The sequence below is a fragment of the Neophocaena asiaeorientalis genome, unplaced genomic scaffold, assembly GCF_003031525.2.
Source record: "Neophocaena asiaeorientalis asiaeorientalis breed wild unplaced genomic scaffold, Neophocaena_asiaeorientalis_V1.1 scaffold116, whole genome shotgun sequence".
Lineage (NCBI taxonomy): Eukaryota > Metazoa > Chordata > Mammalia > Artiodactyla > Phocoenidae > Neophocaena > Neophocaena asiaeorientalis.
The window spans coordinates 765764-783616 of NW_020174561.1; the positions used below are offsets into that span (position 1 = coordinate 765764).

General features: G+C 35.3%; 1 protein-coding gene across 1 annotated transcript in view; it reads left to right on the plus strand.

Moving 5' to 3' along the window:
• GRM8 (glutamate metabotropic receptor 8) overlaps positions 1–17853 on the plus strand; it is a 727865-nt gene that overhangs the window by 457076 nt on the left and 252936 nt on the right. The window contains exon 6 of the mRNA XM_024757778.1: positions 1816–2016. Within this exon, the coding sequence (XP_024613546.1) occupies positions 1816–2016 (201 nt within the window). The remainder of the gene's footprint in view (positions 1–1815; positions 2017–17853) is intronic.

Genomic DNA, 17853 nt, shown 5'->3' on the forward strand with positions numbered 1-17853 from the left:
TCTTATGTTTTGGACTCTATAACTAAAATTTTGGATTCCAGTTTCTATTTATAGACCCTACCAATAGTAATAGTTGAGAATGAATGGATTCTGAGGTTGGGAAAAATAAAAGAGGACTCAGTCTTGGGGAATGGAATGTTGAGTCCTCAAAAAAGTCTGAAAAGGTGTGTTGAAAGGGTGAGCAGAATTTAGCATCACAAAAGACTGCAGGGAGTAGAGTACCAACAAAGAGCATTTAAAGGGTCTGAGTGGAACAAGTGATTGAGACCAAAGGAAAAATGTTTCAATGATCTGATTAATGAAAATGAATGAATTGACCACTACATTTGTCTAGAAGAAAGTCACTGGTTTTGTCAGAGTGTAAAAACCCAAATATAAGACAACCACCTTAATTCACACCTCTAAATTTAGAGGAAATATGCATTTTTGTGAAGAAAGGAAATATTTGTTGAACTTAAAGACTTTTATTACAGTTTACTAACTGACATTTATGGGAAGATTTAAAGTGCTTGCTTTTGGTCTCTCCCAGTGGTACCAGATGTATAAGGTTTGTGGGAATGTGGAAATGATAGATCCTTTTCGATCTCCTTAATAAGTCCTCAGTGTCCTATCTGTCGTTTTTTTTTCTTGCGTGTCCAACATTCTTGCCATCTACCCCATTTTCCTGGAGATTGAGAGAATATTGGATTTCAATATCTGAGACCTGGCAGTGGTTCCTGTGTCTGTTTGTGTGTCCTAAGTGAATTTCACCTCCACAAACTGAGTTTCCTCATCCTCAAAATGAGAATGTTGGATTATAACTAATTATACACCATCTAACTTTTAACATCAATTTTATCTTCCATTTTTAATTCTATGTTTCTATTACATGTTAAATGATAAAGGCCAAGCTAAAGGTAATCTCCAATGCCAGTTCTCAGCCCTAAATATACCTAAAACAGGTACAATTATTCTGAATGACATTCATTTTGAGAGCTTTACATCTTTTATCTAATGTACAGCAAGATGACTATAGGTAACAACACAGTGTTGTATACTTGAAAGTTTCTAAGCAATTGGATCTTAAAAGTTCTCACCACAAGGAATAAAAAAGGCAACTATGTGAGGTGGTGGATATGTTGACTAACCTTATGGCGGTAATCATTTCACAATATGTATGTGTATTAAATCATCGTGTTGTATTTATTAAACTTACACAGTGTTATATGTCAATTATATATCAATAAGCTGGAAAAAATTAAACAATAGAAACAAATAAAAAGTTGAGTTCAAGAAGAAAATAAATTGAATGATTCTTCTAAAGATAAGCAGTTCATTTAAGGAAATACTGTCATTTAATATTTACAAAAAGAGCTCCCAAACAGAGCACATTCTAAACAAGGACAGACGTGGGATGGAGGGGGAGATCTTACTTTGGGCCACTTATTAAGTGATGCTGTTGGAGCTAAGGTGGATGAGAAGAACAACAGTGTACACATTTTACTTAAAAGATCAGATCACTACCAAAATGCTAGGTAATTACCAGCATGTACAGTATAATAGAGCTCATAAGGTAGAAATGAAGATAATGAAACTATATGTCTTTTATTTACTTTATATCATTTTGTTGCTAATAAAATAGTTTCTGTTCTTTCACAATAAAAAATTCAATACCCAGTTTAAAAACCTGACTCAGTATAGGACTAAAATAATCAGGAGTAAAATCAAATAGTTTTGTCTCATTTCTGTGTGCCTCAAATGATGAAAATCTTAGCCCTCATGCCAAATTTTTAGTGAAATCTAACCCCAGTTGATGGTTTCCCTTTTCTTTTACAGGCCTAGAGCGAATTGCTCGGGATTCATCTTACGAACAGGAAGGAAAGGTCCAATTTGTAATTGATGCTGTGTATTCCATGGCTTATGCCCTGCACAATATGCACAAAGATCTCTGCCCTGGATACGTTGGCCTTTGCCCACGAATGAGTACCATTGATGGGAAAGAACTACTCGGTTATATTCGGGCTGTAAATTTTAATGGTAAGTCACAACTTTTTTTTTTTTTTATCTAAATACTTTAGAAGGGACAGGGTGTGTTTTTTCCCCCCTATATATAGAGTATACTCAAGCAGAGTGGAAAGTGCAGGATTAGAAGCAGTTCCCCTTTTAATCAGAAGTGTGAGTTTTTCCACCTGCTTTTAAATCTCAACCATATTTTTTTTGGTGCTACCATTAATCTGCTGCTGAAGGAAGCAGAAGTTAAAAATAAGCCTCTATCAATCAAAATATCACTATTTCAGAAGTAACTTAGGAGACTCATTTGGAACCACTGACAACAGATTAGATTTCTTTGAAAATGTTTTGTTAATGCCGTTATTAAAGAAGGAATTGTAGACATTTTGTTTTGAAACCTATTTTAAGCATTTTAAACAGTAAGATGACTTGACGAGAGTGGATGATTTGGAGTTGCTGTATATTTTTACATTCTAAGAGTGCCGTGTTAAGTTTCTGCGTCTTCTTTTTCATTGTATTTCTTTCAATGATTGGGTCAATTTGAAGCAGTGAGCTGCATCGTGTGAGGTAGAACTACATACAATCAAGTGTAGATGAGATTTGCCTACTGCAGAAGCAGAAATGCTGCTTCTGTGAGCGTCACAAGAAATTGGTACAGAATACGCTGGATTCATAGTGTTTGGCTGAGAATAGCCAAATTGCCTGTCTCAAGTGATGGAACTATTGAATTCTGCTGTTCTTTCATGAAAGTTGTAATGGTTGCTGCCCATGACTTTGACCATTATTTTCAAATGAAATGATAGAAGGCTCTGAGCTGTCTAATTCTTTCTGTTTGGCTGTAATGCACACAATGGACATGCCTCCAAGCAGGACGCACGGCGTTGCACTGTCCATCATAATACACTCCAGTGACCTCAGCTGCCAGCCTTTCTCAAAACACAAGGTCATCTTCAATTTAGAATTCAAGTGGAAACTTCTTTTGCTTTGTTCAGGCAACATGAGACACAATTTGGTTTACATTCGTATCCTCTTGAATTTCACCAGAATTTTGGTGAAACATTACATGACATAGTTCCTTTTGTTAAGAATATAAATAGTAAGGGGAATTTGAAAATAATTTTCTTACAATTATTAAATGGAGCGAAAGAGGAGTGTTACAATACAAGTGTTACGATACGTTATTTACCCTAACATGACGTTGGGGCGCACTTTATTTATCTAAATTGCTAAGAAGTGGGAAGAGGAATGCAAATGAATATATTTTTTCATTAACTGAAGCTCATCTCCAGAAGACAGGGAAGTCTTTTAGAGAAACACTGGATTAAAGTATTCTAAAGTTGAATTATCAATTTCTCTCTTAACCATAGACCTAGCCCTTCGTTGATGACTTTAATGATTATACTATACTGTAATATAATGATGCTGTTAAAGACTACTGAAAAAGTCATAATGTCTCATGATTATTCAGACAATTTGCCTCAAGAGTCCAATGATTTTTGAGTTCTTCTGTCCACTTTTTATAGTTATAGTCCCCTTCTACATTATCAGACTACTGTTGCTGTGATTGTTTTTTGGACTGATCCCTTCCATAATTTGCTTCTTTCAATCTACCACGGACACAGAAACACACATAAAATTTCATTAACTTAGTCAAGAGATATTTATTGAGCACATAGAATGTGGTAAGCATTATGATAGGTACTAAAGATATATTACTGTTAAAAAGAGTCAAAACAGACATGTTTCTTGGGGAACTTAGATATCAATCAAATAAGCACACAAGGGTGTAATTATATAATCTGCAATGAGTATTGAAAGAAGAGGTGTGTTGGACTAAAAGTTTATAATAGGGAAATATGTCCCTATTCTAGGGAGTTAGAGACAGCTGGAATCTGGAGATGAGGGTCAGAGACCAAGGGTAAAGCACTAGACAGGACCAGATAGATCATGAGATGTCTTACAGGTCATTCTTAAGATTTGTTCTTCATCTTGAAAGCAGTAGGAACCCACTGAAGCATAATAGAACTGTGTCTGATACAGAGTAAGTGTACTCTGGATGAGGATCATGGAAAATACATGAATTTTAGTGTGTGAACTTAAAAGAGAATCTCTCTGAACTCCTTGGAGATTTATTTTGCAAATAGCTTGAAGTTTTTCTGTGTCCCAGTAGCTGGTAATAATAGTACGGTTATAATGATAGGGTAAGGGACCTGAGCATAAGCAGATTATCATGGAATATATAATTTGATTAATTTTCAGGTTGTTTATCAATTTTTTGATTTCATTATTGGCTTACTGTTAGTATTCATTTATTATTAATACCTTGCCTGCTTCTGATAAAAAAAGGCACATAGGGCTATTCAAGTAGAAGTACACCATCAAAACCATTGAAGGGGGAAGAAACAAATTTAGTAACCAGAATGAAGGACTACGTTAAGTTCTGAGCTTCCTAAGCAGCTAAAATATAAGGGGACATTCAATGGAATATATGTTTCATTACATGAGAGAAGCAAACTTACCTATTTCTAAGGAGAGAATGAATTTTCTTACAGCCTAATAAGCAATGTTATTTAACAAAATTTTACTTGGGAAGCTGGAGGGAAACAAAGGCCTGCCTTTTAGGATTATTTTTATTGCTACCATTTGAACAAAATGCTATTTCTATAAATTTTTTAAATGCAAAGATTTATCAAAAGAAAAACATAAAATGAAGAAGAATTCAGATTTTTCAGGTACTTAAGCAGCAATGTCAATTCCTTACTCTGGTGTGTTCTATAGGCAATCAAATATTAATACTGTACATCTTGTATAGAATCAAAGATTTTTCTGTTGCCATGAGAACCTTATGCACCATAAAGAAAAAGTGTTGGACAGAATTCCAGAGATGTCTCCTTACTTTCTCTGTAGTTGAGCAGGGCAGTGTAGGCACAGCGGCATACTAGTCAGGGTTGTTTGACTGTAGGTAACAGAAACCAACTTAAGCTTGCTTTAAGCTAAAAGGAACGATTTATGAGGGTGTGTCAAGAAACCCCATGGCAGACTATAGAAAGGTCTAAGAAAAGACGTGGTTATAAGTACTAAAACCTCTCAGAAATCCAAATATGCCTCTGTCTGCTTTGTTTGGTTCTCTTTATATTGGTTTTCTCTACGTCTAGGTCCGCAGGGTAGGTAGCAGGAGACCATCTACATTTCTAGAATTTAGTTGCTGTTTGTTCAGGACATGTGCTAAGATTAACATATATGTATTTTAGGTCCCAGTTCTAACTTCTTGGAAACTTGAATCTCATTAGCTAAACTTAGGTTGGATGTCAGACCTGTTCCAAATTATCAGTGGCAAGGATCAACTAAGTACAAACTTAGTTGTCATGAGGCACTCCCAGTGGGTGAAAGCGACATGGGTGAAAGGGACATTTAGGAAACTTCTATCATTGACTTAGGGGGAAAGTTTAAACAAAGTGAGCAGAGAGGTGAAAACCTGAGAAAGGGGTGATGCCGTGGTCTCTGAATCTCTTTGCTTCTCTCGGTGGGTGAATTTTTGTTAGGCTAGAGGACACAATTAAAATCATATAGAATTTGTGGGAATCTGAGAGAGGAATCAGTGTTGGAATTATTTAATGCAAACAAACCTTCATGCTGTGATTGAATTCCCTGAATGAAGCAGCTTCCCTAAACTCACAGTGAGGTAGTGGTCTAACCATTTCAATGCTCAATATTCTAAGAAACATACCTAAACACTTGCCTGATGACAGAGACTGATATAGAGATGGAATTTAGCAGCACTTTCTTTTCTTTAGAAACCTTATTGATTTTAGGGACTTACTGCAAATTTTCCAAATATCCAATTTTGAGAGTCTCTGAACACTGCAGACGGTTTTAAAGCAAATTTCTCCACGTAAAGTACCTTTAAACTATCTAAAACTATCTAAAAGAAATAAATACTGCTTAATATTAGGAAATGCGTTACAAATTCACTAAGAAGTCAAATAAGACAATGAAAAATATAAGATTCTGTAAAAGCATTTGATTAAAATATAACCCTCATTTCTGTTACAAGTACAAAAAAAACTAGAAATGGAATAAATGTTTAACGTGATAAGCACATCTCTCTCAGCCTATGACTGGTTATATATTTATAGTTATTCCTATTACAGAGATGGGTTAGTCCTATTAGTACTATTATTAATATTCTATAAATTTTAACCAATGTGTAAAACAACAAACAAAAATAAGAGATTACTACTAAAATGGAAAAAGTATTATGATTATTTTCAAATGATTTGATCTCAAGACAATAAATTGAAAACTAGGAGTACTTACTTTAAGATGATCAAATATAAAATTAATATTAAAACATTAAGAACTTTCCTACATACAATGTTAGAAATCATTGACAATTATGGGAAATGAGACTCTTTGCAAAAATATATAGAAAATATCTTTGAATAAATTGAGCCAAAAAATATTAAAGACATATTAAGACAACTTTATTGAGAGACATCCCTTGTTTGTAGACAGAAAAACTAATTAGAGGAAACATGTTAATCTTTTCTGAATTAATCTGTATTCAGGCTTAGTATAGTTCCAACCAAAATGACAAAGGAGTATTTTCTGGAATTTGAAATAATATTTAAAATTTTAATTGTGAGAATAAATGAGTAAAAATAACTAAAATGATTTTGAAGAAAAAATATTCCTACCAGTTAACATTTAAGCATAACGTTAATCTATAATAATCCAGCGTGGAACTATTACCAGAACAGACATATGGTAAATAGAATCAGATAGAAATAGCCAGAAATATCAATATATAATAATAAATAAATCAGTTTGTACATGTATTTGTATATACACACATGTGAACTTATGATGTGATAAAGATGAGTTAGAACTCAGTGGGAAAGGAATTTTATTCATTGATTATCAATTTACAGTAAAATCAAGTGATCATGATTTCTCCCTATAAGAGTATAATCCATTTGGAATTTATTTTAGAGTTAGGTGAAAAGGAGAAGCAAAAAAAAAAAAAAAGAAAATATAGAAGATAGAAGATGGTTCATCTTTTAGTTGGAAGGATTATACTAAAATATTCTCAACACTGAGGTCTCTTCCAGCTCTATATTCACTGCGGATTATTTTAAAGATAAAGGTATATTTTTAAAACATAGATGCCTATCAGTGTTCTTACTGTTGTTGTTTTTTTAGTTGTTTATTTTTATTTTTTATGAATCACTCCTTTAGCCCACATACATTTTATTGAGAATCTTACAAAGTATCTAATAAAAGGGCTCTTTGCTAGGCATCAAAAATACAAAGATTAATAAAATGTGGTTCTATGAGTTTTCAGATGTCATAGCTTAACAGAGGAGAGACACAAACATGTTATCAACAATAATTCAATTTGATAAGTGATATGATAGAGGCATGGGCATGGCATGTACAAACCCAACATAAGGCTGAGATTAGGAAACTGCATAAGGGAGGCTCAAAAAATACAACACAGAGAACAGGTGACATCTGATTTAAATTACAAATAGAAAGTGACATTTCTTTAGGTGGACAAGATGGGAAAAACTATTCATGGCAGACAAAACAGTTTAATAGTAGATGGAAGACAGGCAAGAGTACACGTTCTGAGAGAGTGAGCATCCACGGTGTAAGAATTCAAAGGAGTGACGTGGGAGCAGCCTGGAGATGAGACCAGCAACGTGAACTTGGGCCTGGTTAGAAATCCCTGCCAAACTCTGATGTTTGACTGTGACACAGGGAACTGAGCTTTCTGAGCAGGACGGTGAAGTGCTAGGATTCGTGTTTTAGAAAAATAACTATGACAGCAATTTGCAGACAGGAGGGAGAGATTGAAGACAGGGATGACAAGTTAAGAGACGGTTCCAATCATCTCCAGGAGAGAAGAGTGCCTGAAATGGGAAAATGAAAGTACAAATGGAATGTAAAGAAGTGAAAGAGGGTGGAAGGGAACAGAGAATCATTTCAGTGCTGGCTCTGTTCTAGACACTGTGCTTTGATTAGAAGCCAGAAGGTTTTGAGACATATCTTTACTTCCCCAAATGATCTTTCTTTGTAACTGTTTGTGACAATCCCATTACTAGAGCTAATTCATTATTTTTGTGTGTGCATAAGTCATTTTTATTTAGTGTTTTCATTTAAAAAATTTTTTTTGGAGTATAGTTGCTTTTTTGGAGTATAGTTGCTTTTCAGTTAGTTAGTTGCTTTTCAGTGTTAGTTTCTGCTGTACAGCAAAGTGAATCAGTGATACATATACATTATCCACTCTTTTTTAACAAGTATCTATTTATTTTTTACTTTATATATATATATTTTTTTTGTGGTACGCGGGCCTCTCACTGTTGTGCCTCTCCCATTACAGAGCACAGGCTCCGGAAGTGCAGGTTCAGTGGCCATGGCTCACGGGCCCAACCGCTCCGCGGCATGTGGGATCTTCCCAGACCGGGGCATGAACCTGTGTCCCCTGCATCGACAGGTGGACTCTCAACCACTGTGCCACCAGGGAAGCCCACTCCACTCTTTTTTAGATTCCCTTCCCATTTAGGTCACCACAGAGTCCTGAGTAGAATGTTTTAGCATATATACCATTGATGAAATTGGCTTGACACTACTTTGTTTTATCCACCTTTATAAGTAGAAAATGAGACATAAAATGCCAATATATGGAAAAACTGACATAAAATGTCAACTGTAGAATTTACGATGCATAATATTCTTGTGATTAGATATTACTTATTTGGTAAATAGAGATGAAGCAAAGTCAAATGTGATGAAGTGGTTCTATGTTAACCTTAAAGATAAATATTCTTTTTGATAATTACCGTATGTGAAATAAAATTTAGAAAATCATTATTAATAATTTGGAAGTACATTATATAATTTATTCTTGATGATAGAGGATTGCAAGTCATGAAGTAATTCCTGGAAATATTTTTACATTTAAAAGAAAGTGAACGGCATGTGTAGCGATATTGAATTTGTAGAGATAAATAAACAGACTGATTTGAATTAGGTAATATTTCAGTTTCTGATTAAGGAAACTTCAGGCTGCTTATAAAATATCAATCCTACAAATGAGGCCATCATGAAATTTAGCAGAATAATTATACCGGCCTCTTGTTTTCTGAGTAAGTTGATAAACTGTGGGAGTTTTTTTTTTTTAATCTTTATTGGAGTATAATTGCTTTACAATGTTGTGTTAGTTTCTGCTGTATAACAAAGTGAATCAGCTATATGTATACATATATCCCCATATCCCCTCCCTCTTGCATATGCCTCCCCCCCAACCTATCCCACCCCTCTAGGTGGACACAAAGCACTGAGCTGATCTCCCTGTGCTATGCGGCTGCTTCCCACTAGCTATCTATTTTACATTTGGTAGTGTATATATGTCAATGCTACTCTCTCACTTCGTCCCAGCTTACCCTTCCCCCTCCCCTTGTCCTCAAGTCCATTCTCGACATCTGCATCTTTATTCCTGTCCTGCCCCTAGGTTCATTAGAACCTTTGTTTTTTAGATTCCATATGTATGTATTAGCGTACAGTAGTTGTTTTTCTCTTTCTGACTTACTTTACTCTGTATGACAGACTCTAGGTCAGCCTACCTCACTACAAATAACTCAATTTCCTTTCTTTTTATGGCTGAGTAATATTCCATTGTATATATGTGCCACATCTTCTTCATCCATTCATCTGTCGATGGACTCTTAAGTTGATTCCATGTCCTGGCTATTGTAAATAGAGCCTGCAATGAACATTGTGGTACATGAGTCTTTTTGAATTATGCTTTTCTCAGGGTATATGCCCAGTTGTGGGATTGCTGGGTCATATGGTAGTTCTATTTTTAGTTTTTTAAGGAACCTCCATACTGTTCTAAGTTTAATTTCTTTTATAGTCATGAAGAACCAGGGCTTTCACTTCCTCCCTTACTATATAAAGACTTATATGTGGACCAAGATGGAGCCAGCATCCTTCGAAGCTTCAGGCAAATCAGTGGAGTTGCCTTAGTTCTTCCTTGGATCCCACTCAACTTCACCCACTGTACTGGGTTTCTTTTACTCCTTCTTTATTCTTGTAATTTATGAACTTTATCATGTGCCAAAAATTAGGGATAAATGATAAGCAAACCCCAGAAACAGATGGGGTGCCATAGGCTCACTAACTGTGGGTTAAGTGTGGGCATTGGGTTTAAACGGGGGATGCAGCAGTGAGCCTTGGATGAAGGATGGGGACAGAAATGAAGGAGCAGAGAGGATCTGAGGTGGTGGGGAGTTTCTGCAGGAGTTCACATTTAATGGTTTGTATTTATCGTAGTGATCAGAAACCCAGACTTTATACTCAGAGTTTGAATCCAGTTTCAGCACTCACTACTTTGTGATCTTGGTCAGGTAACAAAACCTCTTTACATCTTTGTTTCCTCATCTATACAATGGGGATGTTAATAGTATATACATTTTAGAGTTCCTGTGAAATCTAAATATAAGGTGATAATATATAGAAAGTACTTAATAAGTGATATACTGTATTATATGTGGAGGATACTTTATCAATAGAGAATTAATGAAGTTAGTACTTGGATCACCTTATAAAGGTGATGAGATGAGTGGGAAGGGACTGAGAGCTTGAAAACAAGACACAAGTTGGAAAAGATGCTACTTCCAGGGCACCAATCAACAAGGTTTCCCCAGCAGTGTCAGCTTCTTAGATAAAGGAACCGAAACGTGAATATTTTTACAACCTTCTCAAAGTACATGGCAAAGTATATTACTGCTGATATTGGCATCTGATGAGTCTAGGGTAGATCAAATGGGGCTCATTCTCTCCCTGTTTCTTCTGTTTCCTTCAAAATTATGTACTTTTTTAATGAAAGAAAGTATTTGTTAGAATAGCTCCCATGTTATTAAGGGTAATTATTTTCTAGTGATATTTTGCTTCAGAAAGAATCTACCCGAAAATTATAGTGGAGGCTTGATTATTATTCTCTTTAAGGTTATTAACTCTTATAATTACATTAAAGTTTAATCAAGAAGTTAGTTTGAAAGTGAAGGATATGAATGAGAAAATTATTTTTAATTCAGGTGCCTAATTGTTACACTTTGGGGATTTGGGTTTTGAATGTATTAAATTTGGTCTTTTGAATGTATTAAAAAAAACATGACTATAAAATAACTTTTCTTTTGAACCATATAAACACCTTTGTAGCTAAGTTAAGGGAAAATTATCAAATATAATTTTTTAAAAACTTATAGAGTGTATTTATAGCATTTATTTGTATATGTCATATACATCCATTCAACAAACATTTATTGAACGTTTGTTATGTACCTGAACTGTGCTATTTGTATTTTGTCCCTCTTCCAGTTCTCACTTCTCCTTTTTCTTACTTCATATTCCTTTAGATATTAAACTTCTTTTCCTCTTCTTTTGTCCTCTTTTCTTGCCAGTGTTTCTCCACTTGCTCTTGGGATCATTCAGTAATCAAGATAGCAGCAGTGGCTAAGAGTATGAGCTTTTGAGTCGAAACAGAGATGAACTAAAGTTGTAACTCTCACACTTAGGTGAAGAGACCTTGGATAAGCCACTTAAATTTTATAAACCTCTATGTTCTCACCTTTGCATGGGAGTAATAATCATACCTACCTTGTAGTGTTATTATGAGCATTTAATGAGATAATTCACAACTCCTGGCAATTGTGAATAATCAATGAATGACAACTATTATTTTTTCCTCTACCCCATGACAAGAGTAAATCTTCTGCATATGTTTACTGGGTTTCAAACATACACACATAAATACCCCCCAAATACACACTCATTCACATACGTTCCCTTACACACCTTAGATTCCAAAGCATCTGATAAATTTCTTAAAATCAGTAATATTGTGTTGTCTGAAATTAACTTCTTATTTCTTCAAGGCTTAACTCATCTATTCTCAAGGTTGAATAGGCTTTTTTTTCACTTTTTCTCTCTTCTCTTTTAATCACCTTCTGAGCCCTTCATTTTTTATTAGCACTTTAGGGTGAGATATAGGAATAAGAGGACGTAAAGCCCATTCTAATCCATTTTGCCTTGAGTAAAATGACCTGATAGGTAAAGAGATGGAGGCTGCTGCTTGAAATAGTGTTCACGGAATGTGTACGGGAATATAATACACCTACTGTGTTAAGAAACTTGTCGGAAACTCACTTAGACGTGAGCTATAAAAGAGACAGCTATGACTTGTGCAAAAAATTCAGCTGAAGGTCATTGTTTGCAAGCAGCTGAACTAGAGGAAACTGTTATACCAGTGCATAGCCCACTTGAGTTGTCCATGCCCACAGAACAGAGAAAAGGGGCCTCCGCATGACAGAATTATTTAATAGCCATAAGCCCTATCATTTAAAAAAGTAATTCAAATAAAAATGACAATGCACATTTTGGCAGGCAAAAGGGATGTGGTACAAGTCTCCCAGAAGAATATTTATCAATTACTACCTTACTTGTAATCCTTAATCCTGCTTAAGAAAGCTCTAACTTTCCTCCGATCTTACGTTTTTCTTTGCCGGCTGTCTAGGTTATATAGATGTCCCTATGATTTATATTAGCTCACTGAGAAATTCTAACCTGTTTAACAATACAGCCAAAAGGCCATTCCTCCCAGCTCCTTTAAGCTCTCTTAACTTCCTTTTACGTTCTTGCCTGTCCTTATATAAACCACAGGCTTATGTAAGAATGTATATGCCCTCATCTCAATTCCCTCTTTGCTTCAGTCAAAACTTCATGAAATGAAGAACCATGTTTATGGCCTTTTTTTGACTTTTAAACAAGTATAACATATATATAGAAAAGTGCAATAAGTCTACAGCTCCATGAATTTTTACAAACTGAAAACACCTAACTCAGTATCCAGAACAGCCAATCAAACCCCCAAATCCCCAACTGGCACCTCAAAACCCTACTGTGCTCTTCCAGTCAGTACACATCTCTCTAGGAAGTCACTGTCCTAGCTCTGAACAGCACAGACTAGGGTTGCCAGCTTTTGTGCTCATATAAATGAAATTACATAATCTGTACTCATTTATGCCTGGCTTCATTTCACTGTAATTTTTGATAAAGAGGAAGGAAAGCACATTCCCACCATTATCTCTCTCTATTACCATAAGATTCAATTATTTAATTTACTTTATTACATATTAAGAATTTAATTTTTAAAGCCTAATGAATTATTTTATGAAATAATAACATTTAATATCTATTAATGAGGTTTAAAATATATGAAAAATTTTAATACAATTTCTTAGTGATAAAAAATATTACTTCCAATAATATTCTCATCTTGGTCATGTTCCCATCATTTAAAAAAAATAACAGACTGTATCTTTTAGAGCCATTTTAGGTCCACAGCAAAGTTGAGGGGAAAGTACAGAGAGTTCCCATATACCGCCTGACCTCATACACACAGCTTCTCCCACTATCAACATCCTGAATCAGAGTGGTACATGTGTTACAGTTGATTAACCTGCATTGACACAACATTATCATCCGAAGTCCATAGTTTACATTAGGATTCTTGATGTGCATTCTATGGGTTTTGACAAATGTACAATTACATATATATTTCACCTTCCAGGAAACAGCATTCTCATAACTGTTTCAATTTTAATCAACATCATGAAAAAATACTCCTAATTCCATCAGCCTCAGTCCTAGGCACTAAAGAGAAGGAAATTATGCTCTTCCAGCTAGTCCTCTAGGATAATTCCCGAATACCCAAAACATCAGTGTAGAACTTAGCAAAAGGATTTTAGCATGTAATCCTTTTATTTTTACCAGGAAAGAAAACACATTTGCTTTCCTTACTTAGCTATCAATGACAATATGTCAGAGCTGTCACAAATTCTAGAGTCAATAAATTCTAGAGGGCTCGGAGGCATTTGAGAAAACTGCAGTGTCCTTGATTGCAGATTGCATCCATTTCTGGAAATAAGTGACATCTGATTTTTCTATCCCCATGTTTATCTTTTGAAATAATATTGGCCCTCTGTAAAAAAAAAAAAAAAAAAAAGCTTCAGACTGACATTTCAAGAATTAGTTGAGTATATCTTCTTTCTGATCCTACTATATATGCTTTAACCCAAGCCAAGGAGAGAACTGATACTTTTTATACACAGAAACTAGCTTGTGGTGAAGGAGGGGAAAGTCATCTTTCCATTGTTAAACACTGTAATTAACTAGTAGTTTGGGGTGAGAAAGTTTTTCTTTTCTTCTTAAATACGGTCTATCTACATAGGCACAAACTATCAGATATTGTTAAAAAAAATAATGAGATTTTTATTGCAATGTTTGCATAATACTTTCTTTTTATACCTTTACGGGTGTGCTTCATCAGTTTGAACCATCTTAGCCTTTAAAGTTGGATGTAAATGCAAAATTTACATGATACTACTTTGGGCAATTACATGCTAATATATCAATAAACAAATACGATTTCATATTGGATTTTTTTTCTTTTCAGCATTACTTGAAGTCACCTTTTGAGCATGATAGCAATCTACTTCACTGGTATTGAAGCAGAAAATAACCAGTTCATAAATTTTCTAGCAACCTCCACACACAAAATGTTTATAGAAATAAAGTAACATATTTAGCAAACTCAAGGATGGTTTCAGCTGAGCACCTTTAAGTCCTGCAACAGATCTAAGTAGAAAGTGAATTTCTAATACCAAGAGCTTTTAAGTACATGAGTGCACACACACACACACCCCTCTCTTTCTATAGAAATAGAGGAAGTGAATAAAAATAGTAAAATGATACGATGGAAAGAAAGGATTTGTTTCCTTGCCAATGTCTAGGCAAATTTTCTAACTTTACGGAGACTGAGTAAGAGTAGAAATTTTGAATCGCTTCATATCTCTGAACAGGGACTTGGATAAACCAAATGACATTTGAGCTTGTGTTGACTTTGGCTGGCATTTACCGAAAATGTTTTCAGAGTCAGTTTACTACCTATATTATTTTATTATTTTTTAATCTTAAGAATTGATAAGAACAAGAATCAGAAATGTACAGAGTACTGTGATCAACATCTATCTTCTTTACTACATTCTTAGACCACCGTAATTTCGCCATGGTGTGGTTGCAGATTGGTGTAATATGCTGTTTTAAAGTCTTAGCGATCTACTGCAGATTTTAGACCCTCCGGAAAGGCCCTGTTGTGAGTTTAGGTGATCTGTGGTCCCGTTTGATAGCCCAGTGGCTGTGCTAGGAGATTCAACCTAACAAAAAATTAACCCTGTGTATTTCAAGAGTTCTTTGACATAATTCCTGACTAGCCTATCCATCTCTATCATTTGATTTGAATTAGTGATGAAATATTAAATGCCATTATTCAGTGATAGTTCTCTAAGATTTTAAATACATCCCTCTGTGGATAAGGGAATATGATTACTTAATCACCGTGATTAAAAAGACTTTTCATAGTTTCCTGGCAAAGACAATGATGTCACAAATACAGATAATTCTAGGGTGGGTTCAGATCACTTCACTTAAAATGTACAGCAGGAAGGGTCAAATAAAATTAGCTCTATGCTGTTTAGGAAAAAGAATAATTGCTGAAAACTTCTGTGTATTGTTTGCTGTCCTCATCATAGACTCTGAATTGTCAAAATCCTGTTAGAATTTTAGGTAAAAAATAATCTTTTCATTTGGGATTTATATTCAAACAAATGTGTATGTGTAAAGATGATAAGCCTCTAATAATCATTCCCCAAGTTTTCTTATTTTGTATCTCAGTGAAAGATTTCTTTTGATGATAAATTTATCCATATTAAGTCTTTTTAGTGCTAATTACCTTGAATTCCACAGTATTACAATAACAATCCCAGGCATCTTAATGCTTTTCACTTTAAAGTACTTTCACATATATTCTCTCATTAGCCCTAACAGTCTTATGTGGGAGGGCAAGTAAGTAGATGTTATTACGCCATTTGACTACAGAGATGTATAAAAGTTAAGTAATATATTCAAGACTTGCAGATACTGAATCAGGGAATTGAGACTAGACCCAGAATTTTCAATTCTATGTTTAGTGCTCCAAGTTTCAAAGGAGCTGAGATAGGATATTGCTTTGAAGGTAGCCTATTAAAATTGCTAAATCTGCATGCATTCATCAAGTTATTCATTCAACAGATTACTACACGCCTACTCTGTACTAGTCTTTATCAGGAACTGGACCCGCAATGGTGAGTAAAGGACAGTCGGTGCCCTCAGGAAGATGCTGTTAAATAGGGCAAGCAGTCAAGTACCAAACAACTACAAAATGTGAAGTATTACAAAGCTAAAGTAGAGAATATGGTGGAAAAGGGAGAGTGGGACTGTAGGGAAGACGGGAAATCATCACGAAGGTGGTGATATTTAAACTGAGACCCGAATTATGAGATGGATAAGAGCCTAGGAAAAAACCGGTACTAAAGCCTCAAGACGGAATAGAGATTTGTGTCACTATCAGGCTAAATGCTTCCCTTCTGTCTCTGGAGTCACAGACCTTTTGCCTGAAAAGTATGCTATTTCCTGAAATTCTTGAAATGGCACATTATCTTGTAAACACTTCGTAGAGACCCATGGAAGCCCATGCAGCTATTCTCATAGGATTTACGGTCCAGGTATGTCCTCCATGTGAGCCTGCACCACACCCCACTGTAGTTGGGAAGCACCAACGTTTTTAAAAATGTTTTCTTTGAAGTTCACGCTGTGAACTTGATGCTACTGGACGTTGAAGAAATATTTTGTCTTGCAAATACTTCCCAGATTATAACAGCGGCAGCAGGGAAGTGTATAGCACAGCAAACTACATCAGATAATAACTAGTCACGTTTTAATTTTCAAAGATTTTAACAACTGCTGTGGGCTTATAGGGAAAATAAATGCTCTCCACTCTGTATCATCGAGTGTTCCCCAACCCCCAAGGAGGAGGAGGTTGATTTGGATGGGTCAGATGTGAAGTTTACCTGCTGTGCTCCTGAGAGGGGTCATCTTCTGGCTAAGAATGAGTGGACAGGGCTATCATTGGAGCAGTCCCTGAAGGAAGAGCGATAGACAGGAGCTGGGTTGCTCTCTCTAAACAGGCCAGGCCATCTAGCTTTGGCACTGTGGCTGTGCTTTCTCACATGTGGCCCCTGTCCAAAGATCACTGTTTTAGTCTGAGAAGGCCTGGGGCACGTTGGCTTAGGTTGACTCAAAATTGCGCCCTGCTTGTGTAACTGGTTCATTTTCTTAACTAACGTAGAGACAAGGAACTCTCCATTTTCTCCCCTGGTTTATGAAGTTCCACCACGGAGTTTGAGGCCAAAGTCACAGCTAAGAAGCAAATCAAATCAAATCATGAAGTACTTTCTTTTGCCTTCTTTATGCATGTTTCCTTGGAGGCCTCCATAGGAGGACTGGTTAAACCAAGACAGGACTTGGGTATACCTAGTTTTTCTATCCAAATAATATATTCCATGCAAGTCCTTTAAAGAGTCCCAAATTGAATTTAGCATACAATAAAGTACATACATACATGCATAATGCAAACACACATATGTTGATATAGAAGGTTGTAATAGGTATAAGAAATATCATCATAAGACAGTCTTTAATTGACCCCTCTCCACTGTAATATAAACCAGAAAATTAAGAATGCAATGATAACAAGAAAAAATAAAGAAGCCACCCAAAACTGAGAAGCAGAGGATGGCTCTTCTGTTGAGTTTTGAAATTACAGTTGAGTGCAATTCTTGCGTTTAAAATCCCAGTTTGGCATTTCATTCAATCACATTGGTTTCACTTCTTTTTTCTGGAATTTTCAATGGAAAATATGAG